A 22620-nucleotide genomic window follows, 5' to 3' on the forward strand; every position below is an offset into this window, starting at 1 on the left:
CTAATGAATCTCAGTGACTAGGGCTCCTGTTGCTGTTGCAACCTCAAGCAGCAATGTTTTCTTTCTGGGCAAAAAGCACTTGCGTACTTAAATCATGTAAGATACTTTATTTTCATGGAAAAGGAAACTGTGAACCCTGAAAATGACTTCTGCTTTTCGGGTTCTGGAGCTGTTGTATTTCCATCTGTGCTCTCCTCTGATGTTTCCTCATCATCATCTTTGTTCTTGCTGTCCTTGGATCTGAAAGGATTCCTTAACTGCAAACAAATGACGAAACAGACTTTATTTCAATAAATAAGCACAGATATTAGGTAGCACACTCATATCGAGGAGAAATTACCTTTTTAAGGACATTTGATTTCATCATCTTTAACTTGTCTCTGAAGGTCAGTTCTGGTAGATTCTCCTGTATTGACACATCATGACTCTTCTGTTCAGTCTTGACAGATTCACTTGATGGAAACCTCTTTGCCAGCAAGTCGAAAACTTGACTGACCACCAGCTCTGTCAGATGATCCACCACTGTCAGACCGAAATCCTCTTCTTTGATGATGAAGGGCATTACTGGAGTTTTTTCAGGGAGCACCGCAGGACGGGGGAAAGTGGAGCACACAAAAAGCCGCTGCACTTGTTCCTCCACAAAATAATGTAGAAAGTCTATAGCTGCCATTCTGACCTCCTTCGAGACACTCGTCTTGCATCGTAAGATGCAGTTCATTAAATCTGCAAATCTTTGGTGCAGGCGCTCTGAAGCTGCGTAACTGTTGTCCTGTGAGCTGAAGTGACCGCTGCACTTCGACATATATAGAGCGGTCATCAGTGAATCAAATAAGGTGGTCTTTGGCCTGCCACTGCCTGAGGGATGATTTGATTCCAGCAGGATGAGTGACATTCCTCCCTCAGTTGACTCAAAAGTTGGCCTCAGAACTGGGACATGCCCGGCTTCCCATGTTCTGGATGCTGCAGAGGGATTGTTCGACCAGGCACTAATGACATCCTCCACAATGTAGTCAATTACATTGCTTGTGACCTCCACCCAATGGCTCGGGTTAAGAGGGCATGGGAGTTTTCCTTCTATTGCTGCAAGAACCGTGCCGATGGCTGTCGTGGCCACTGCGCGGGAGATGTGACAATGTAAAGCACTCAGCTTCCGGATGACACCACTGATGAGTAACTCCCCAATATCAGTACAGGAATCATCAGGGCGGAAGTAAACGAAGCATGGTGACGAAGCTGCGTTGATCTTCAGAACGCTGTTGTGCATCACCACATTAACCCGGTAAAGAACTTCCTCCACCACAATACCAGCGAGCTCAGAGGAACGCGAGTTGTCTTCACCCAGAGAGTCGCTGAAATCACAGTCAGCGCTGCTGAGGAGACCATCCACCGTGATCCCAAAAAGAGATTCAAGTGGATACACATATGGAAGTTGTTCCATCTTCAGGATCACTGGTCTTTCTGATGTGTCCAGGTGATTATCCTCAGTGGATGAGGACGTTGAAGGCCTGTTTGAGTTCACAATTTCAGACGGAGTCATTCCTACTATCGTAGACAGTTTTGATATTAAATCAGTTGTAGTTGTGGCAGCTGATGTTACAATGGAAGTCAGCATTTGATAGATTTGCTGTCTGGAGAACTGTGAGGAAAAAAGCTAAATGAGTTTTAGGTCTTGTTACGCATTACGCTTTAAGTTAATGTTAGGCTATGGTTAGGGTATATATTCAGATCCCAGATCATTTGCTTTTTTTATTAGCCTGAATCAGTTCTCTTTCAAAGGGCTACATTTCAAAGTAAATGTTTATACCAAAATATGTTTATGCAAGTCACGTGTGAGTAAACGCTAAAAGCAATCATCCATGGACTAGCTGGTGTTACACACACATACCCACAACTTTTTTTCAGGGGAAGTCGTAGCCTAACGGTTAAAGTGTTGAACTTGCAATCCAAGGGTTGTGAGTTCCAGTCTCGGGCTGGCAGGATATAGGTGGGGGGAGTGAATGTCCAGCGCTCTCTTTCCACCTTCAATACCATGACTTAGGTGCCCTTGAGCAAGGCACTGAACCCCCAACTGCTCCCCGGTGCCGCTGCATAAATGGCTGCCCACTGCTCTGGGTGTGTGTGTGTGTGTGTGTGTGTGTGTGTGTGTTCACTGCTTTGTGTGTGCACTTTGGATGGGTTAAACACAGAGCATGACTTCTGAGTATGGGTCACCATACCTGGTTGTATGTCACATCACTATCACTTTTATCACTTTCAAATGCATGATGTACTTAATTCCTGTTCTAACTTATAAGATTATATGAAACATTTTAAACCTTACAGATTTCCCTATCACAGCATGAATTACTACAGTAACTTCAATTTGCAACTACTATAAATATATCCAGCTTTATCTGCATACATTCAGTACACGTATTAATTAATCTGGAAAAGTAAACTTACCGGGAAGCTTAATGCTGCCTGTGTCACTTCCAGATTTCTGAAAAATAGACCATTGATAATATAATATAATATAATATAATATAATATAATATAATATAATATAATATAATATAATATAATATAATATAATATAATATAATATAATATAATATAATATAATATAATATAATATAATATAATTTACCCTACATAGGAGAAGCAGTTTACAATAGAATAGAATAGGATAGAATATAATGTAATAAAATAGAATAGACCCTATAGGTAGATTGCAAAATGGATAAATGGATAATATCATTATATTAAAAGAGAGCAGTATAAAACATAATATAATATAATATAATTTCACTAGTATAAAAAACAGACATACTGCTCTGTCAAATTCCACATAAAGTTGCAGATGACTGACTGAAAAGTGACATCCTTCAGGTGTGGTACAGCAAGTTGTGCAGCTAGATGAGCCGCAAAAGCCAGTTCTCGGTAATTGTCTGACTGAACTCTATTATCACAAGCCATTGTTATCACAAGCCACTATAATCCAGCACTAATTACAGTAAAAGTACAATTTCTACATTAATGTGGCTGGTGGACTTTAATAATAGTGCCCTGGCTGTGACATCATTAGTGTGTGATGTCATTAGTGTGACGTTCTAATGGAATGTTCATGGAATGCTGACTGCTGCTTGAAGAATGCACATACACATATATTGTATATTTTGATAAAAAATTATAATAATTAAATAGTCTGACAATGTGATATTAAATCGATTTGTAAACATAAAGTGAAAGTGGACATTGGTTGTACTGGAATACTTTATATCTGACTGAAGAGTGACATATTAGATGAATATATTTAACCGTTTACAGGAATATATTTTTTAATTTTATAACAAAATAGTGATTTTGAAAATACATAAACAAACATATACTTTTCATTGTGTCAATGAAAAGTAAATAAGGTTAATCATGTGTATTATAGAGAATTGTCTGTTTACATGAGTGTATTAGAGTAAATGTAGACTAAACAGCTTCCCTTCCAAACAAGCTATTGATTAAAACTTGACACATAGGCCTACAGAAGTGGCTTCAAGGAATACATTTGTTTTTGAGAAGTCTTGGTACTTCAATGCTTAACCATATTTCGAATGTATTATAATAATAATTATTATTAAGACCAGTTGATTAAATTTCAGGAGGCTTTTATTTTGAAGTGGATCGTTTCCGGTGGGCGTGGCTCAACGGCTCCGCTCGCTGCTGCCATTTTAATGCGCGGTGCGAGGCGAGCGGCCGCACAAAGAGCCTGCACAAATAAACAATGCTGCAGTAATCACGCTCTGCGCTTAGTTTGTTTGTGATAGTTGAGCAGTCGACGTTTCTTTACTCGGATTGCACACGTATTCCACCCGTATTCAACCATGTCCACCGAAACTCCCCCGGACCAGGTAAAGTAAAGACATCTGTGGAGTGTCTGAGATCAAGTGCTCGTGTTCGCGGCCTATAACTGTCGAGCCTGAAGAGGACTGTTGTGTCGATGTTTACGTGTTTACATCTCGTTTATCACAGATTGCGTCGAGTGTTTACACAGCAGGACTGTAATAAGTGTGTTTGTGGACACAGTAGAAGAGATAAATGTTGACTTAATGCTGTAATGTCTCTGGTGAATGGCGACCGAAACGCCACGATGTCTTTGTTTGTGACTTTCACCCAGAGTTACTTATTTACTGATATCAAGATACATGCTGAGTGAGAAATGAGACTTTTTTTTTTTTTTTTTTTTTTTTAAGTATTTTAAAGATAAGCTGGCTTTTTGGGTGAAAATGTTCTTTATAACCGCAGCTTTCGACATGCAACAGTTGTATTTCAGCTAATAGCTCCGTTGTTAAACGTGTTTTTGATGGTTTTAAGTCCTTAAAATGTTTTTGTTTTTATTAGACCAACTTGGTTTATACCATCAGTTTTATATAATTACTAGAGAGCCAAAGACTTGATCGTAATGTGAGAGGTTTGCATTACCTCACGGTCATAGATTGAGAAACATTACCAAAGCAGTTCGGCTCATGGTTAAACCTATATGTCCAAAATATGAATATGTGCACGGATTTCTCCTGTGTCACGTGTTGCACATGTCATTCATATTTGATGTTTCTGTTTCCCTTCGACAGGCGGCGGAGTACATCCCAGAGAAGGTGAAGAAAGCAGAGAAGAAGTTGGAAGAAAATCCATATGACCTGGACGCTTGGAGCATACTGATTCGTGAAGCACAGGTTTAGTGACACAGGGTTGCATTCCTTTCTACCCCGGGGTAACGTGCTTTGGGAGGGAACGGGAGGGTCTCTGACAGCATATGTGATGCTGTTTCATGTAAACGGTCTTTGGGATGTATCATTATGATTCTGTATGTAAATGAATTTTACTTCTTTTAGAATCAACCCATAGACAAAGCAAGGAAGACTTATGAGCGACTTGTCGCCCAGTTTCCCAGCTCGGGCAGATTCTGGAAGCTATACATTGAAGCCGAGGTTATACTTTATTTTAATTATTTTTTTTGATCGACAATGTGATATTCACACAACACCAACAATGCAAGATAATCTCAGGGAGTTAAGGGAAACTCATAGTTTTTTCTCCAGTCATTCTTTTCCATATACTTTTCAGTTTTATGAGGTGATATTGTTGCATGTTTCATCTGCAACAGCATTAAAACAATTTTAATGGTATTGGAGTGCTTTAGCCTTTATTACTTGTGTCAATTTCTTGCCTCCTGTGTCATTTCTTTGAGGTTGTTGTGGTTAATTATTCAAGATTTTGTCCATATTAGTGTCTGGTTTTCTGTAGTCCTTCATTCCATTTTATACACGCGAGTCGTAGTCTAGTATTCACACTAGATCTCACATTAACTAGATTGTCTAAATCCTGAGGCTTATTATATGCTATTTTTCAAGTTCACACTTGCCACAACAAAATGCAACACCTGGCCACATGCTTTTACATTTCAAGGTATTTCTTTAAGGGAATATGGAGAAAAAAGCATTATAAATGTAATATGTAGGTGTGCAGTTTAGGAACCGATTAATTTTCGTAATGGTAAGTATCTTACATGTTACGTTTAGGTGCACACATTTAACTTACATTAACTAGTGCAGTCACTTACGTTTGTATCAAATTATTATTTTTTTTGGCCCATTAAATTGACAAATCATATTTTTTCTCTGGGTATAAATATAGTAATATCACTAAGAAAAGCTGAATGTCACTTTTTTTTTTTTTTTAATTCTCTTACAAATTTTTGGTGGATCTAATGATTTCTTCTTTCTGCCTAGTTGATCATTACATTGACCTTTTGCCCCAGCTTAAAACATTGACTTATCCCACCTTTGCCAATGTTGCCATCCACCATTCTCTTAAATAAGCTTTTGCTCTTTCCTAATATAAAGTTATGAAGGAAATTACCCCCCAAAAATTAGTTTTTGGTGAATTAGTTGTGAAACACTGTTCATCGTTTCTCATTTTCCAATCCAAAACAATCAGGCTTCATTCCCAAAGAAATATGTATAATATCAATGAAATAACCTACATTTGCTTTTAGATAAATTAATGTTACTAACTTGATGTTTTTGAAACCGTTTGCAGAAATATTGTGAATGCATTGTAGAAAAGTTTCAAACCACTCCGTTCAATTATATCACTTTAAAATGTATATATTTCTCTTTTGTGTTGAAGTGCTTGCATCAGTTTTGATTTGCAGTCTCAACAGTTTTAAATCATTACTGCATCCAAAAGATAAAATGCAATTGGGATTGATCTTAGTGAAGGGGCAGTTAGGATTGTATTTCCAATCGAATATACACCTTTTTATTTTCTCTCCAAAGAGGGACCTCACCGTGGATAGTTTCTCCAAATGAAAGATAGCTATATATATATATATCTCTCTGTGTGTGTGGACCACAAAACCAGTCCTACGTGTCAATTTTCAATAAGCTTTCCATTTATGTATGGTTTATAAGAATTGGAAAATATTTGGCAGAGATGCAACTATTTGAATATATGGAGTCTAAAGGTGCAAAAAAAAAAAAAATATTGGAGAAAAAAAACTTGTGTTTGTGCAAATGATTTCTTACCAATTCATATTACGAAGTCTTGAGATATTTACAGTAGGAAATGTACAGAATATCTTAATGGAACATAATCTTTACTTAATATCCTAATGATTTTTTGGAATTAAAAAAAAAATACTTTTGACCTATGCAATGTATTTTTGGCTATTGCTAAAAATTTACACCAGCGACTTGAGATGGGTTTTGTGGTCTAGGGTCATAAGTTTTCATAGTTTCAGATCCCCAATTGTGATTTCCCCCAAATCACCCCTCCCCAACCCGCTAAGCAATGTAAGCATAAACCAATTTTTGGTGTTATCACCTTGGTTGAACTTTATAAGGGTCTGAAAATTATATTTAATGTGATTCCTTATACACAGTGGAGGTAGTACTCACTTTTTTTGCAATGTGAAGCTGTTTTTCTTTAAATGTGCAAGCTTTCAGATTTACTACACACTAAACAATTAGAATAACAAAGTGCTATAAACAGTAAAAGTGCTACAGATCAGTGTTTATGATTGTCATAGTGAAAAAAACCCATAACCGACTGTATTTGTTCAGCTAAAATAATGGGAAAGCAAGGACACCGTAAGCCTTGCACATCCAGGCTTCTCTTAAAGGGTTAGTTCACCCAAGAATGAAAACTAGGCTGTGTTTTACTCACCCCGAGGCATCCTATGTGTACTTTCTTCTTTCAGACTTTCCTCCTTCAGATGATTCCAGTCGGAGTTATATAAATATGGTCGTCAATCTTTCAAGCTCTATCACCGCAGTCAGCGGGTGTTGCATTGCTTCAGTCCAAAAGAAGTTAAATAAAAAGCACTCATCCATCACATGGCTCCGGGTTGTGAACAAAGGCCTCCTGTAGCGACTCAATGTGTTTTTGTAAGAAAAACATCCATATTCAAAGCATATTAATCACTCTATTCTAGCTTGCGCCAAAAGTTGTAAACAAAGGCAGCTCCGGGAGGATGACGTATGGAGGTCAGCGCTGTGCATACGCACCGCTCCGAAGTGATTCAAATGGAGAAACAGCAGAGAGAACAAAACAAAGGTCACTAATTAGGATTTGTAAAGAAGAATGTCAGGATTTTGATATAAGCTGACCTCCATACGTCATCCTCCCGGAGCTGCCTTTGTGTACAACTGTTGGCGCAAGCTAGATTCAAGTTATTAATACGTTATAATTATGGTTATTTTTCATACAAAACGCCTCAAGTCACTACAGGAGGCCTTTGTTCAGCCCCCAGAGCTATGTGAGGCACTATTTTTTATGGAAGGGCGCTTTTTATTTAACTTCTTTTGGACTGAAGCAATGCAACACCCGCTGACCGCAGTGATGGAGCTTTAAAGATCAAAGACAATTTTAATATAACACCGACTGGATTCGTCTGAAAGAAGAAAGACATATACAATGCCTCTGAGGTGAGTAAAACGCAGCCTAGTTTTCATTTTTGGGTGGACTAACTCTTTAAGTCAAAAATAAGGTGGATATTCGAACAATCGAGAACAAATCAGTTGGGTGTTTATGCACGGATCTGGATAAGAAAACCTTAGGTATGATTGAGTATTTCCAATCATGAAAATAATTGCCGTTTGATTATTCTTCAAGCTTCTTCACCCTTAGTCAAAACTGCTTGGTTATGACCAAACTGTTCTTTTTATCCCTACTGTAATAAAACGCACTGTAACAAGTTTGGCTTGTGGTTGTAATGTGCATTGTAATGTGTGTCAGTGAGTGTGTGTGCATGCGTGCATCTATCCGAGGCGTGGAGACGGCAGTCCCGCAGTGATCGTGCCCCAGAGCCATTCTGCCTCAGTACCAGTATTTTTCACATTGAGTCATGCTGAGTTTTGATTTCATTTGGAGCTGTTGAGTGGTTGGTTAAGTATGTCAGGCTCTCACCTTTTGCCCTGGAGCAAAGACACACTGCTAGCTGCCTCTTACAGCTGATCTCAGCGATACTAATGCGATTGAACGCTATGAAGGACCATGGAGGTTATCTGAAATGGCCTTTGGGTTAGTTAACCCAGAAATGAAAAAATCTCACGTCATTCTGAACATGTATGACATTCCTCTGCGGAACAAAATAGACATTTTAAAAGATCTTTTTGTTTGACGTGCAATTGTATGGAGGGAAAACAGTTTAATGTTTTGACTTTTATGTTCTATAGTAGAAAGTAAGGTTACAGCATGAGGGTGAGTAAATGATAAAGGTTGTCATTTTTGGGTCAACTAAGGGTTAACAACTGGCATATTATCTAATGTTTACCATTTGATCAAAAGTTTTTGTTTCTTCTAATGTTGCTACACTAGAATGTAGTATAGTACACCTGCACTGACAAATAAGAATTAACATAAACTAAAAGAAATCTGCCTTTTGCATTTATATTGTTAGCCGTGAAAATGCTTCAGTTGGTCTGTTTGACAATGGGCAATACTTTTTTGGTAATCAATTAAAAAAAAAATGACTCAACACAATAGTTACACAATCCTACAGTTTCCGTACCACTGAAACATTTAGTGATATTATTTGGAGAAAATTGCCAATGCATGTTATCTGCTCTGACTTAAGTTTCAAACATCTGGTTTCAGGTAGTCTTTATATATCTGCTTGACTCTTGCAAGCTCTCGCTCATCTGGTCTTATACCACAGTTCTCCAAATGATTTGACTAAATGTTTAAAATCAGTTCTAATCATTTAACCTGTTATTTGAGTTCATGGGAGAAGTTTCACACTTTGCTGTTTGTCTTTAGGAATGCATTTAGATTTTATCAGAATACTGAAACTTGCATAATAAGTTCATGACTCTGACTTTGAGTTTTAGGCCGGTTACCCAGAATCACCTGCCCTATCAGTTCACTACTAAATCATGCATGCCATGATATGTTTATGCCTTGGAAATGTAAACATCTAGATTTCTTTGATTGATATTAAACATTTGTTGCAAATCATTATTTTAAGTGAAGATTTTTTTGGGGAAATTGTCTGAATGACCAGCAAAAGACTTAGAAAGATTTCTTTGAATAGACTGAAGACTAAAAATAACATGGTTTGCACTGTAAAGCATGTTTATGAATTCATAGCCATGCAAGCCCATTTCTGCACAGGATTAAAAAAAATTGACTTTTTCACAATTCAGAGTTTTATTCTAGCATTTCCAACTTTTTTTTCTAGCAAGTCAAAGGAAAAGTCAGAATTGCAAGATATTAATTAATTATTGCGAGATATGAACTGAGAAATCGGTCTTTCCTCTGCATTCTAAATTTACATCTCGCAATTGTTTTTCTGCTACTAGAAAGCTTGCAAAAATATAATTTCAACTTTTTATTTCACAAGTCTTTTCTTGCAATAGTGAGTTTGTATTGCAATACTGACTTTTCTTCTCAAACATGCAAGTTTATTTTTATTTCTGATTTTTTTTTTAAAAAGTTACAAATTCCATTATGTTCAATTGTGTGAGTTCAGTTGCAGTTACCTTTTTATTTTGTTATATCACATCCCAACAGCTTCTTTTTAGAGCTGACTTTATAGGCTAGTTGTTCGTGGCAACTTTCAGTTGAATGAAAAATTATATTTTTTCTGACTCATAAAAAGCTATTTATTATATTGGTGTCATGCCAGCAGAGATAAATCCTTATTGTGGAGCCTTGAAGTTTTATTTCTGTGTATGAAGTAGTGGTGAGGAATGATACAAGAGGTTTTTGGTGTGTTTTTTTTATACACAGTATGTAACGTTTTTTGCTGTTTGTTATCGGCTCTTATTTAAAGCAAATAATTTATTTGAGGTTTAAATGTTACTACAAAAATGATTAAATGTTGATTTGTAACCAGTGTTGCCAACTTAGCAATTTTGTTGCTAAATTTACCAACTTTTCAGACTACCCTAGCAACTTTTTCTTCCAAAAGAACCTAGCAACAAATTAAGCAATTTCTTTTTATTTATTTGGCAACTTTTGATGAGGGACTCAGACAAAAAAAATCAGAAAAGAAGAGGAAACGAAAGATGCCTACACAGTACACACATTTCATTAATTGAGTTAGCTGCTATTTGCAATCGTTGAATTGAATAATAATAATCATTTAATGATTGTTCATTTATTTTGCCCTTTGTTAGTGACTTGTACCTGTTATTGTTCATCAGTTACTGTGTAATTTAAAATGTAGGTAAAAAAAAATGGAAATTTCTTTCATATTAACAGTAGACTGTGCTGTTTTTACAGATTTTTCTCAGAGTGTTAACCACTTAAAACACCGCTTAAAGCATAATTGTTGAAAAAGTGTTGAATTTCTAGTTTTTTATGATCCTGTACATTTTTGTTAATTGTAATCATTCAAAAATGTCTGTTGAATAATGCAATGTATTTTAAATATTTATATTTGAATATATTATTCATATTTTGCAAAGAAATTTAACATATAAAACCAAAAAAAAATGCTGAGATTTAATGTGACTGTGTTGTGTTGTGATCACGCAATGATGTCATCGAGAAATGACATCACATCGTCTTTTAGCAACAAATTAATCTTCCTTTAGCAACTTTCTGTGAAGATTAGTTGGCAACACCGTTTTTTAACCTCTGTGATGATTTTAAAAAAAATAGTCTTGGAGGATTTTGAATAAGAGAAATAAACTTGAGTAAGCCTGTATTGTAAGTTATGGTCATCATTTGAGTGTGATATTTCATATGACACGATACCAACTCACCTTACTTGCAGAGCAAAAAACAGTAGCTTGTAAAAGCTTCAGATGCAGCTCATAGGGTCGATGCTTTGTCGGGACTATGCACTCCAAAAATGTATATTTTTACTAACACACAAAGCCCAGTTCCCATTGGTTGCTCTGTGGCCTGTCTACACACACCTAATATGAGATTCTCCAAGCTCTAGTGAATCATGCGTCTATGCAGCATCACATGTTTTTAATAAATGGAGTTAACTGACAATATAACGCAGAGTTGTGTGAATGTCACATTGTTGACGTCAAAGTGTTTGTGTCTGGAGCAATTCAGTCTTTCTACAGACCATCACTTTTCAATAATCTTGGTTTTCAAATGTGTCCACAGATCAAGGCTAAAAACTATGACAAGGTTGAAAAGGTAAGCGTTTGCCACATGTCGAATGTATCGATCCTGTGATATTACTCTGATTCACAGGTCTGAGACCATGAAAGCTGAGCTTAAAGTAAAGCAAAGTAAACATCAAGATGAAAATGAAGTAAAATAACACCCTGCTTGACTAGAAATACCCTGTTTGCTCTTCTAAATCCAGCAATCAGACATTATAAAACGAGGAAAGCAGATTACAGATATGATTCTTGTCTTTTTTGATCATACTGTGATCAATTTTGAGTTGCGTACCTCACATGACCCTTTCATTAATGAAAACAGTAACACAAAAAGACCATGGTGCTACTGTGGTTTGTTTTCCATGCAAATGCCATGATATATGAATATTAATCATCCAGGATTATATTGAAGTGCCATCTAATGATCAGTGTGAGCATCATAATTATAACTTCAGTATTTTTGATGTCATTTTGGAGCATAATCTAGAATTAGTTGACTCTGGCATGTGTTTGTATTTCTCTCTATCCTAAGTCTGTACGATTTGTTGGAGGATTGCTGTAATTTAAACTGTGTGTGCATGAGGCAGTAGTGTAATTTTATGTGTTGTGTCTCTCTCGCTCAGTTATTTCAGAGGTGCTTAATGAAGGTCCTGCACATTGACCTGTGGAAGTGCTACCTCTCGTATGTACGGGAAACCAAAGGGAAACTGCCCAGCTACAAGTATGTGACACAGTTGTGTTTATATGGCTTTAAACTAGTGATCAAGTGACTATCTAGAGAAGAAGGTGATTGAGAATACATTAATATACAGAGAGGTCAAAAGGCTCTGAGAACACAATTCAATCTGGGATTCAAAATCTAGAGAGAAATTATTTTAATGCTAAAGAAAAGAATAAAAGAGATGATGTAGAAAATAGGTCCATTCTTTAAATTGACTATGCAAACTATCATGACTGGTTAAACGCATTTATTTTTTGATTTAGCCCTTCTTATTGGTTGATGGTTTTATCACTTGGTCACTTTCTTGTGCATTGTTTTCTTGTCGCACATATTTAAAAAGAGGCTTGAAATGCTTAAAATGTGCTGTCCTTTTGCAGGGAAAAGATGGCACAGGCTTATGATTTTGCCTTGGATAAGATTGGGATGGAGATCATGTCCTATCAGGTGAGCGTTTCGACTCTTAGTTTTATCCTGACGTGTTTGTGGACATCGACTCTAAACTCTCCTCCTTCTCTTAGATTTGGGTGGATTACATCAATTTCCTCAAAGGAGTGTGAGTACACCATTTATATTTTCAAAACTGATCTCACGGTCATTAAAGAGGTAGACGAGGCATTTCTCTGTGTTGGTCTCTAGAGAGGCCGTGGGGTCATACGCTGAGAACCAGCGCATCACAGCCGTCAGATGCGTGTATCAGAGAGGCTGCGTCAACCCCATGATCAACATCGAGCAGCTCTGGAGGGACTACAGCAAGTATGAAGAGGTGAGAAATTAGGAATGGATGTGTTATTCTGGTTCAGGACACTCAGCGTCAATTCTGATTTTTTCATGAATTTACTTGGTTGTAATCTGCACGTGCTGTCCATAAATAGCCTGTTGTTCCATTATAAAGGGCATAAACGTGCACTTGGCCAAAAAGATGATTGAAGACCGGAGCAGAGACTACATGAACGCCAGGAGAGTCGCCAAGGTGAGTTCTGCACGGGTGTATGATGGGACACAGCAATAGCAGTTTTTAGTAGTAGTAGTATTTCTCTGTGCTGATGGTGTGATTGTAACCCCTTCAGGAGTATGAGACGGTGATGAAGGGTTTGGACAGGAACGCCCCCTCAGTGCCGCCCCAGAACTCCCCGCAGGAGGCCCAGCAGGTGGAGATGTGGAAGAAATACATCCAATGGGAGAAGAGCAACCCACTGCGTACAGAAGATCAGACCCTCATCACCAAGAGAGGTGACTTGCAGGAAGATTCATAAATAATGAGTTTAGTCCTGTGTAAAACGTCTGGTTTAATTAACAACCGTTATCATATTAGAGCAGCTTTACAGAAAAACATGATGCTAATGTTTATAATATCCTCATGCCGTTTAATAGAATTGAACAGATTAGAGCTGAACGTTAATATGGTTTACATTTATGTATTAGCCTATGCAAGTATAACATGCTTATCTTTAAATACAGAGCTTTATAAACATAAATGGACCGAAGTGCATTGCAAGATCCTCTCTGGTAGAGTTAAGTCTCAGGCTGATGGATGGAGGAGATTTTAAAGTATTTGTTATTTGTCACCTGCAGTGATGTTCGCCTATGAGCAGTGCCTTCTGGTGCTCGGCCATCACCCGGACATCTGGTACGAAGCTGCCCAGTACCTGGAACAGTCCAGCAAACTGCTGGCAGAAAAAGGGGTTGGTTTGCAAATCACTTTATATAAACACCGGTTTACCGCTGGTGATGGACATTAAACACGGTTACAGAATAGATTCTCTTTGGCTGCACTTAGGTGTTGTGCTGCATGCTAATCATGATCTCCTCATTCAGGACATGAACAACGCCAAGCTGTTCAGCGATGAGGCCGCTAACATCTACGAGCGTGCCATAGGAACTCTGCTCAAGAAGAACATGCTGCTGTATTTCTCTTTTGCAGATTATGAAGAGGTAGGAGGTCTCAGGATAACCTGAGCTGGTCTTATCTATAAAAGGGCCTGTTCTACACTTTTGCTGCATTTTAAGGTCTTTCATGAAGTCTGCTTATGTTAGTCAAGGTCTCTTGCACCAAAAAGAATCCGAATTTAGTTTAATCACAGTTTTCCACGTACCTTTACTATTAAATAGGTTATACTTTGTCTTTAAGACTTCTAAATGGAAATTACCTGTTTTTTATTGTTATTTTTATTACATTTGTAAGAATGGTTAACTTCAGTTTCTTAATACTGAATATGTGGATGTTAACCTATGCTTGTGACCAGTGTTACATAAGTATCGCTGAAAAACATCGTTTTTATATATTTGCCGTTTTTAGTGATTTTATTTTATTATTTTTAGTTTGACTAATAGCTGAAATAAAATATTTGTAAAATATCTGAAATAACGAAAACTAATTTTTGTGTAGTTTTATTATTTTTTTTATTTTAATAACCTTGGTTGAGATGTGTCATGATTATTTTTTTATGTTTTTTTTTCCCCCCTTACTTAGATTTTATTATTGAGGAGGGAGGTTAAACTATTTATTAAACTATTTTCTAAGAGCAAAAAATTCCTGTCTCCTGTTCTCTGACCTTTGTTCATTTATATTTTGTACCTGTGTTTCGCAGAGTCGCATGAAGCATGAGAAAGTTCATAGTATTTACAACCGCCTCCTGGCCATAGAAGATATTGACCCTACATTGGTGAGTTCAGCTCTCTTTGGAGACAGATGCCTGCGATGGACAAATAATAATAATACAATTTCTGCTCTGGAGTAAAATCTTCTAGAGTGTCTGATTTCTGAGTGATTCCAGAAATGATTTTGAATAGCGGAGCAGAAATATCTGTGGATTTCCTTGTTTTCATGGTGAGTAAAGAGAGACTGACCTTCGGTGCTCTTGAATTGTTCAGGTCTATATCCAGTACATGAAATTTGCCAGAAGAGCCGAAGGCATCAAGTCTGGACGCACCATCTTTAAGAAGGCCAGAGAGGACCCTCGCACACGGCATCATGTGTATGTCACCGCTGCTCTCATGGAGTACTACTGCAGCAAGGTAACTTCACCACCACGTCTCTTGTATTTACTCCACCATTCAAATATTTGAGAAGACTCTTTATGTCTGTAAACTGTATCTGAATGTCTCTTCCTCTGCCGACAGGACAAATCTGTGGCCTTTAAGATATTTGAGCTTGGACTGAAGAAATACGGTGACATTCCTGAATACATTTTGGCGTACATTGATTACCTTTCTCACTTAAACGGTAAGAACCCCATTCCCTCCATCCACAAGTCTGGTCCATTTAATTTTAGGACATTTATTACACCTGTACTGGCCTGTCACATTTCATCCAGCCTGTAAAACATTGGGTGAAACACTGGAGAAAAACTATTTCAGCCCAAGCTTTGAGAGATTCATATTATTGATATGCCCTAGCAGATAGCTAGGAGACAGTGTTTGCCATGCAGTAAACATCGGTCGTGTTTATCTTGTAGCTAGGCTATTACCAAAAAAGAAGAGAAGTAAAACACCTGGCTATGAATGCGTTTTCAAAAATGACAATGAATTATTAAGCTGTTTGCCCTTCCCTCCTTCACAGAGGACAACAACACCAGAGTCCTGTTTGAGAGAGTCCTGACGTCCGGCAGTCTTTCCTCTGAGAAATCTGGGTTAGCGGGATATTATTCTTTTACATTATATATATATATATATATATGTGTATATATATATATACCATCTATTTATTTTAATTTGCTCTTGAGTATTGCTAACAATCTTCTAGGGTTTTGACAATTTATAATATCGACTAACACTGATTAACATTTAATGTTTCACACAAGTTAGTGAATGAATTGATGGCTCAGTCCGATTGAAGAGATGTCGACGGCGAATGAAATTTCAATCAGATTGGAGGGAGTGGTGTGAACCTGAAATAATCTGATTGCTAGGAAAAAATGAAGCAAGGAAATGTCTGAATCTGACTTTTCTCAATTGGATTAAAAAATACAGTGAGAATTTTGCGATACCATGCCCAGTGCTTTAACATAAATGTTTATGTACATTTTACAACTGACAAGATTTGCAAACTAATACAGTTGTGATAGTAAATTTACATACCCCTTGCAGAGTGTGCAAATTTTTCATAATTGAAAGGAAAAAATTAAACATTTTTACATATTTGACCCTGGACCACAAAACCAGTCTTAAGTCGCTGGGGTATATTTTTAGCAATAACCAAAAAAAAAAAACATTGTATGTTTTAGGAAATGCTAAATTAACTTTCATCAGAGAACATAACTTTGGACCACTCAGCAGCAGTCCAATGCTTTTTGAAGCGAGACGCTTCTGACGCTGTCTGTTGTTCAAGAGTGGAAACCCATGTCTAGCATATGTCTGTGTGAAGTGGTTCTTGAAGCACTGACTCCAGCTGCAGTCCACTCTTTGTGAATCTGCCCCACATTTTTGTTTCACAATCCTCTCCAGGGTGCGGTTATCCCTATTGCTTGTACACTTTTTTTCTATCACATATGTTCCGTCCCATCACCTCTCTATTAATGTGCTTGGACTCAGAGCTCTGTGAACAGCCAGCCTCTTTTGCAATGACCTTTTGTGTCTTGCCCTCCTTGTGCAGGGCGTCAATGGTCGTCAGCAGTCTTCCCCATGATTGCGTAGCCTACAGAAATAGTCTGAGAGACCATTTAAAGGCCTTTGCAGGTGTTTTGAGTTAATTAGCTGATTAGAGTGTGGCACCAGGTGTCTTCAATATTGAACCTTTTCACAATATTCAAATTTTCGGAGATACTGAATTTGGAATTTTCCATAGTTGTCAGTTACAATCATCAAATTAAAAGAAATAAACATTTGAATATGAATATAATATACAAGTTTAACTTTTTGAATGGAATTAGTGAAATCAACTTTTTTGATGATATTCTAATTATCACATATTGTTTTTTGCCTTTTAATCTAAACCTTCTAACTTGATCTTCCAGCCCACATCTCAACATCCAATCAACAACTAATGTGTAGAACAATCCCTGCTTTAAAATAAAAACACACACACAAAAAAACGCCACAATATAGAACAAAACGTCTCTGACTGATTCCATTTCATTGTGACTTTAACCCAGGGTTAAATGTAATGTGAAAAGGAGAATATTCGTGATGTTAACGTGTGAATTTGATGTGACAGGGAAATCTGGGCGCGCTTCTTGGCCTTTGAAAGTAACATTGGAGACTTGGCCAGTATCCTGAAGGTTGAGCGAAGACGTTTCATGGCCTTTAAAGACGAGTATGAAGGGAAGGAGACTGCTCTGCTGGTGGACAGATACAAGTTCATGGATTTATATCCCTGCTCCCCCTGCGAGCTCAAAGCCCTCGGCTACAAGGTACGACAGGAAATTGAATCATTCACGATCATTCTGCGCACTTCTCGCTCAATGACACAATAAACACAAAACAAGAATGCCAGTGGAGAGAAAACAGCATTCAAGAAAGTGACTGACCATAACGATATGAATGTTTGTACTGTATGACGTACATCAATGTACAATGTACAATGTACATCAACATAAAAAGTATGACAATCCTCTGATCATCTGGACATGTTGATTGGCAGGACGTGTCTCGTGCCAAATACGCATCACTGATGCCGGAGGCGGTGGTCACTCCTTCCACCCCTGCGCTGAAAGACGAGGCCGACCGCAAACCTGAGTATCCCAAACCTGACACCAGCCAGATGATCCCCTTCCAGCCTCGTCATCTGGCCCGTGAGTATCAGCACCTCACATACATTAACATTCAACTCCGAGACATCTAGATCACGAGGAAGCTGGATTCTGCCCAATCGGACTATTCTGCCTTTCAGAATTTTTTTTTTTTTTCTTAGAATTCTTTTTTCCCTTGGAATTCCAAATTTGCATCCACAGTTCTCACATTTCAAAGAATTCTGAGTTTACAGCCCACAATCAGAAGTTTTCTTGATATTCAATTCTAAATGGATTTCTTAAAATTCTGAGTTTTCATCCCAAATATTTTTTTTTTTTTGATTTTGACTTTTTTTTCTACCTTTGGAATTCCAAGTACAGTTTACATATACTTTCTTTTTTTCTTAGAATTTTGAGTTTACAGCCCACAATTCTTCTTTCTTTTTTTTTTTTTTTTTTTGAATTCTCTTTTTTAAAGGTTATTAATGGCAACTGTTTATCTCAGAGTTTGGCCTTTTCTTCTCAGATTTGTGATTTTATGTACAGTATTGTTCAAAATAATAGCAGTACAATGTGACTAACCAGAATAATCAAGGTTTTTCGTATATTTTTTTATTGCTACGTGGCAAACAAGTTACCAGTAGGTTCAGTAGATTCTCAGAAAACAAATGAGACCCAGCATTCATGATATGCACGCTCTTAAGGCTGTGCAATTGGGCAATTAGTTGATTTAGTTGAAAGGGGTGTGTTCAAAAAAATAGCAGTGTGGCATTCAATCACTGAGGTCATCAATTTTGTGAAGAAACAGGTGTGAATCAGGTGGCCCCTATTTAAGGATGAAGCCAACACTTGTTGAACATGCATTTGAAAGCTGAGGAAAATGGGTCGTTCAAGACATTGTTCAGAAGAACAGCGTACTTTGATTAAAAAGTTGATTAGAGAGGGGAAAACCTATAAAGAGGTGCAAAAAATGATAGGCTGTTCAGCTAAAATGATCTCCAATGCCTTAAAATGGAGAGCAAAACCAGAGAGACGTGGAAGAAAACGGAAGACAACCATCAAAATGGATAGAAGAATAACCAGAATGGCAAAGGCTCAGCCAATGATCACCTCCAGGATGATCAAAGACAGTCTGGAGTTACCTGTAAGTACTGTGACAGTTAGAAGACGTCTGTGTGAAGCTAATCTATTTTCAAGAATCCCCCGCAAAGTCCCTCTGTTAAAAAAAAGGCATGTGCAGAAGAGGTTACAATTTGCCAAAGAACACATCAACTGGCCTAAAGAGAAATGGAGGAACATTTTGTGGACTGATGAGAGTAAAATTGTTCTTTTTGGGTCCAAGGGCCACAGGCAGTGTGAGACGACCCCCAAACTCTGAATTCAAGCCACAGTACACAGTGAAGACAGTGAAGCATGGAGGTGCAAGCATCATGATATGGGCATGTTTCTCCTACTATGGTGTTGGGCCTATTTATCGCATACCAGGGATCATGGATCAGTTTGCATATGTTAAAATACTTGAAGAGGTCATGTTGCCCTATGCTGAAGAGGACATGCCCTTGAAATGGTTGTTTCAACAAGACAATGACCCAAAACACACTAGTAAACGGGCAAAGTCTTGGTTCCAAACCAACAAAATTAATGTTATGGAGTGGCCAGCCCAATCTCCAGACCTTAATCCAATTGAGAACTTGTGGGGTGATATCAAAAATGCTGTTTCTGAAGCAAAACCAAGAAATGTGAATGAATTGTGGAATGTTGTTAAAGAATCATGGAGTGGAATAACAGCTGAGAGGTGCCACAAGTTGGTTGACTCCATGCCACACAGATGTCAAGCAGTTTTAAAAAACTGTGGTCATACAACTAAATATTAGTTTAGTGATTCACAGGATTGCTAAATCCCAGAAAAAAAAAATGTTTGTACAAAATAGTTTTGAGTTTGTACAGTCAAAGGTAGACACTGCTATTTTTTTGAACACACCCCTTTCAACTAATTGCCCAATTGCACAGCCTTAAGAGCGTGCATATCATGAATGCTGGGTCTTGTTTGTTTTCTGACAATCTACTGAACCTACTGGTAACTTGTTTGCCACGTAGCAATAAAAAATATACTAAAAACCTTGATTATTCTGGTTAGTCACATTGTACTGCTATTATTTTGAACAATACTGTATCTCAGTTCTGAGTTTGTCTCAATCATAAAAAGTCATAATTGTGAGAGGAAAATTACATGTCATTAAATAATTCCCAGTTGTGCAGTTCTTACTCTGAGGTGATTGTGTTGCGTGCATTGCTAAGTTTGGTGACGTGTCCTCCTGACAGCTCCCGGTCTGCATCCTGTTCCTGGAGGAGTGTTTCCTGTCCCTACGACTGCTGTCATCCTCATGAAGCTGCTGCCTCCTCCCGGCTGCTTTACAGTCAGTTCAACACCTTCTTCTTTTACATGCTGTTGACTAAACCGTTGCATGTCAGATAAGATATCCTTAAGATATTTAAACATAGACTTCAAGGCAGTGTGATCATGTGTGTGTGTGTGTGTGTGTGTTTTCAGGGTCCCTTTGTGCAGGTCGATGAGCTGATGGAGTCTCTCAGAAGATGTGTATTACCAGACAGTAAGTATCACAGAATATCATCACATTTAGAGTTATAACTGTTTCAAATTAAAATGATATTCTTCAGTAAGATTTGTCGTTGTTGAAGGAAATGACTATTTTTAACCAGCAGTGACGCATTAAATTGAATGTTTTTTGAGCAGCAAATCATATTAGAATGATTTCTGAATGATCATGTGATACTGAAGACTGGAGTAATAATGCTTTGCATCACTGAACTAAATAGCTTTTTAAAATATGAGAATAGAAACTAGTTATTTTAAATTGTAATAACATTTTTTGCAGTCTTGATGAGCCGAAGGCTTTTTGAAAACATTGAAAAATCTTACCAATAAGATATTTTGAACAGTGGTTATATAATATTATTATATACTAAAAATAGATTTTGGAATTATAGTAATGAGAATAGAAAGTGGCTTATTTAACAACTAATAAAGGTAATATAATATGGTTCTTATTACTTTTGATAAATTCTCATTATTAGTAAAAAAATATTAAAGCTATTATTATTTAAAAAGAACAATGGAATAATTACCCGCTTCACTCTTTAATAAATGTGTTGGGCATGTCAGTAACATAATGTGAAGGTGATGCTCACGCTCTGCTTCTCTCTCCAGCGGTTGATGCTGCTGTAGAGTTGATCACGGGGAAGCAGCTGGAGATGAGCAGCGAAGGAAACGGACCTGTGGAGAACCACGCTGTGGCTAACAAGTCCTTGAAGAGGCCTAACGCCGACTCAGACGAGGAGGAAGACAAAGGATCGATCGCACCTCCCATCCACGACATCTACCGAGCGCGACAGCAGAAGAGGATCCGATGAGCCGCCCAAACACACACACAACACAGAGACGATTAAAGCCCCATCCAGCTTCCTCCCTGTTTACTGTGAAGCCTGCACCCCCACAGCCTTCAGAAGTCATCGCTCATCTCCATCTGGTTCAGTGCTTTGAGTTTCTTTTTAACAGTTTTATTTTTAAAAACTGGGTGGTTTATACTGTATAAAGTTTTTATTCTTGTTTTGCCTCATAGTCCTGAACTTGTCATGTGTAGTTGCTGGTGATGGAAGAGTTGAATTCATTTTGTAGTGAACTGAGGATCACACACAACTTCCTTCCAATAAAACAAAATGATAAAAGTGCTCGTGTCGCGTGTGTTACTTCACTGTCTGGTAGTTTTAGAGTCAGATGAATAAATGTGTGATCTCTGAAACATGTCAGGGTATCTGTGCTCACCACTAGGATGCACTATAGTGCAGTGGATCTCTTCACTACAGGAAGTAAGGACAAAGTGATTTTCACACAAAAAATTATCTTGCTTCATTTTTTCCTAGCGGCCGGATTATTTCAGGTTCACACCGCTCCTTCCAATCTGATTAAAATTTCACTTGATTGAACTCTTGACCTCTTTTCAGTCTGACTGAAAAGAAATAGATGGTATATATTTACAATTAAATTTGTTATATCAATTATATATATATGTATATGTATATGTATATATATATATATATATATATATTATTTCAGGACAAGCATGTCAATGAACAATTAAAATCTAATTTTTTTTACTGTAAATGTGCTGAAAATGTGTAATTGTTGTGGAACAAAGTGTCATAATTCACATAATTATTGTGAATTATGACACTTTGTTCCACAACAATTACACATTTTCAGCAATTCAGTAAAATGTTATATATATATATATATATATATATATGCACACACACACAGCAGGTCAAATAAATATAAACGCTTCTTAATATTTTTCTCAGTAAATATATTCCTAAAAGTTCTGTCATATTTTAGGTGTGTTAGATGTGTGTGTGTGTGTGTATATATATATATATATATATATATATATATATATATATATATATATATATATATTATATAACTTTCAGTTTATTTTAGTACATCAAGTATCTGAATGAAAGCTGAAATGCGTGCACACACACACACACACATATGTTAGTTTTAGCTAATGATAATAATCCTGATCTGAATAAGAGTGAATGTTTCTGG

General features: G+C 37.2%; 2 protein-coding genes across 2 annotated transcripts; one reads left to right on the forward strand and one right to left on the reverse strand.

The window, feature by feature from the left end:
* On the reverse strand, window positions 1-2975 carry LOC113078614 (uncharacterized). The gene is made up of 5 exons (XM_026250936.1): window positions 2810-2975; window positions 2443-2479; window positions 341-1636; window positions 136-257; window positions 1-64 (listed from the first exon to the last, which is right to left on the reverse strand). The coding sequence occupies exons 1-5, from the start codon at window positions 2953-2955 to the stop codon at window positions 1-3; spliced, it is 1665 nt and encodes a 554-aa protein (XP_026106721.1). The 5' UTR covers window positions 2956-2975.
* A 702-nt stretch (window positions 2976-3677) lies between these two features.
* LOC113078612 (cleavage stimulation factor subunit 3-like) lies at window positions 3678-21737 on the forward strand. Its single transcript, XM_026250932.1, has 21 exons — window positions 3678-3881; window positions 4602-4703; window positions 4863-4958; window positions 11602-11634; window positions 12227-12324; window positions 12702-12768; window positions 12843-12877; window positions 12961-13087; window positions 13217-13294; window positions 13392-13554; window positions 13897-14006; window positions 14140-14256; window positions 14913-14987; window positions 15196-15339; window positions 15445-15547; window positions 15884-15953; window positions 17477-17672; window positions 17903-18053; window positions 20313-20407; window positions 20542-20602; window positions 21220-21737. Exons 1-21 carry the CDS (start codon window positions 3855-3857, stop codon window positions 21420-21422), a joined length of 2151 nt encoding a protein of 716 aa, XP_026106717.1. The 5' UTR covers window positions 3678-3854; the 3' UTR covers window positions 21423-21737.
* The last annotated feature ends 883 nt before the right edge of the window (window positions 21738-22620 follow it).

Source organism: Carassius auratus, unplaced genomic scaffold, assembly GCF_003368295.1.
Source record: "Carassius auratus strain Wakin unplaced genomic scaffold, ASM336829v1 scaf_tig00026110, whole genome shotgun sequence".
NCBI classification, from domain to species: domain Eukaryota; kingdom Metazoa; phylum Chordata; class Actinopteri; order Cypriniformes; family Cyprinidae; genus Carassius; species Carassius auratus.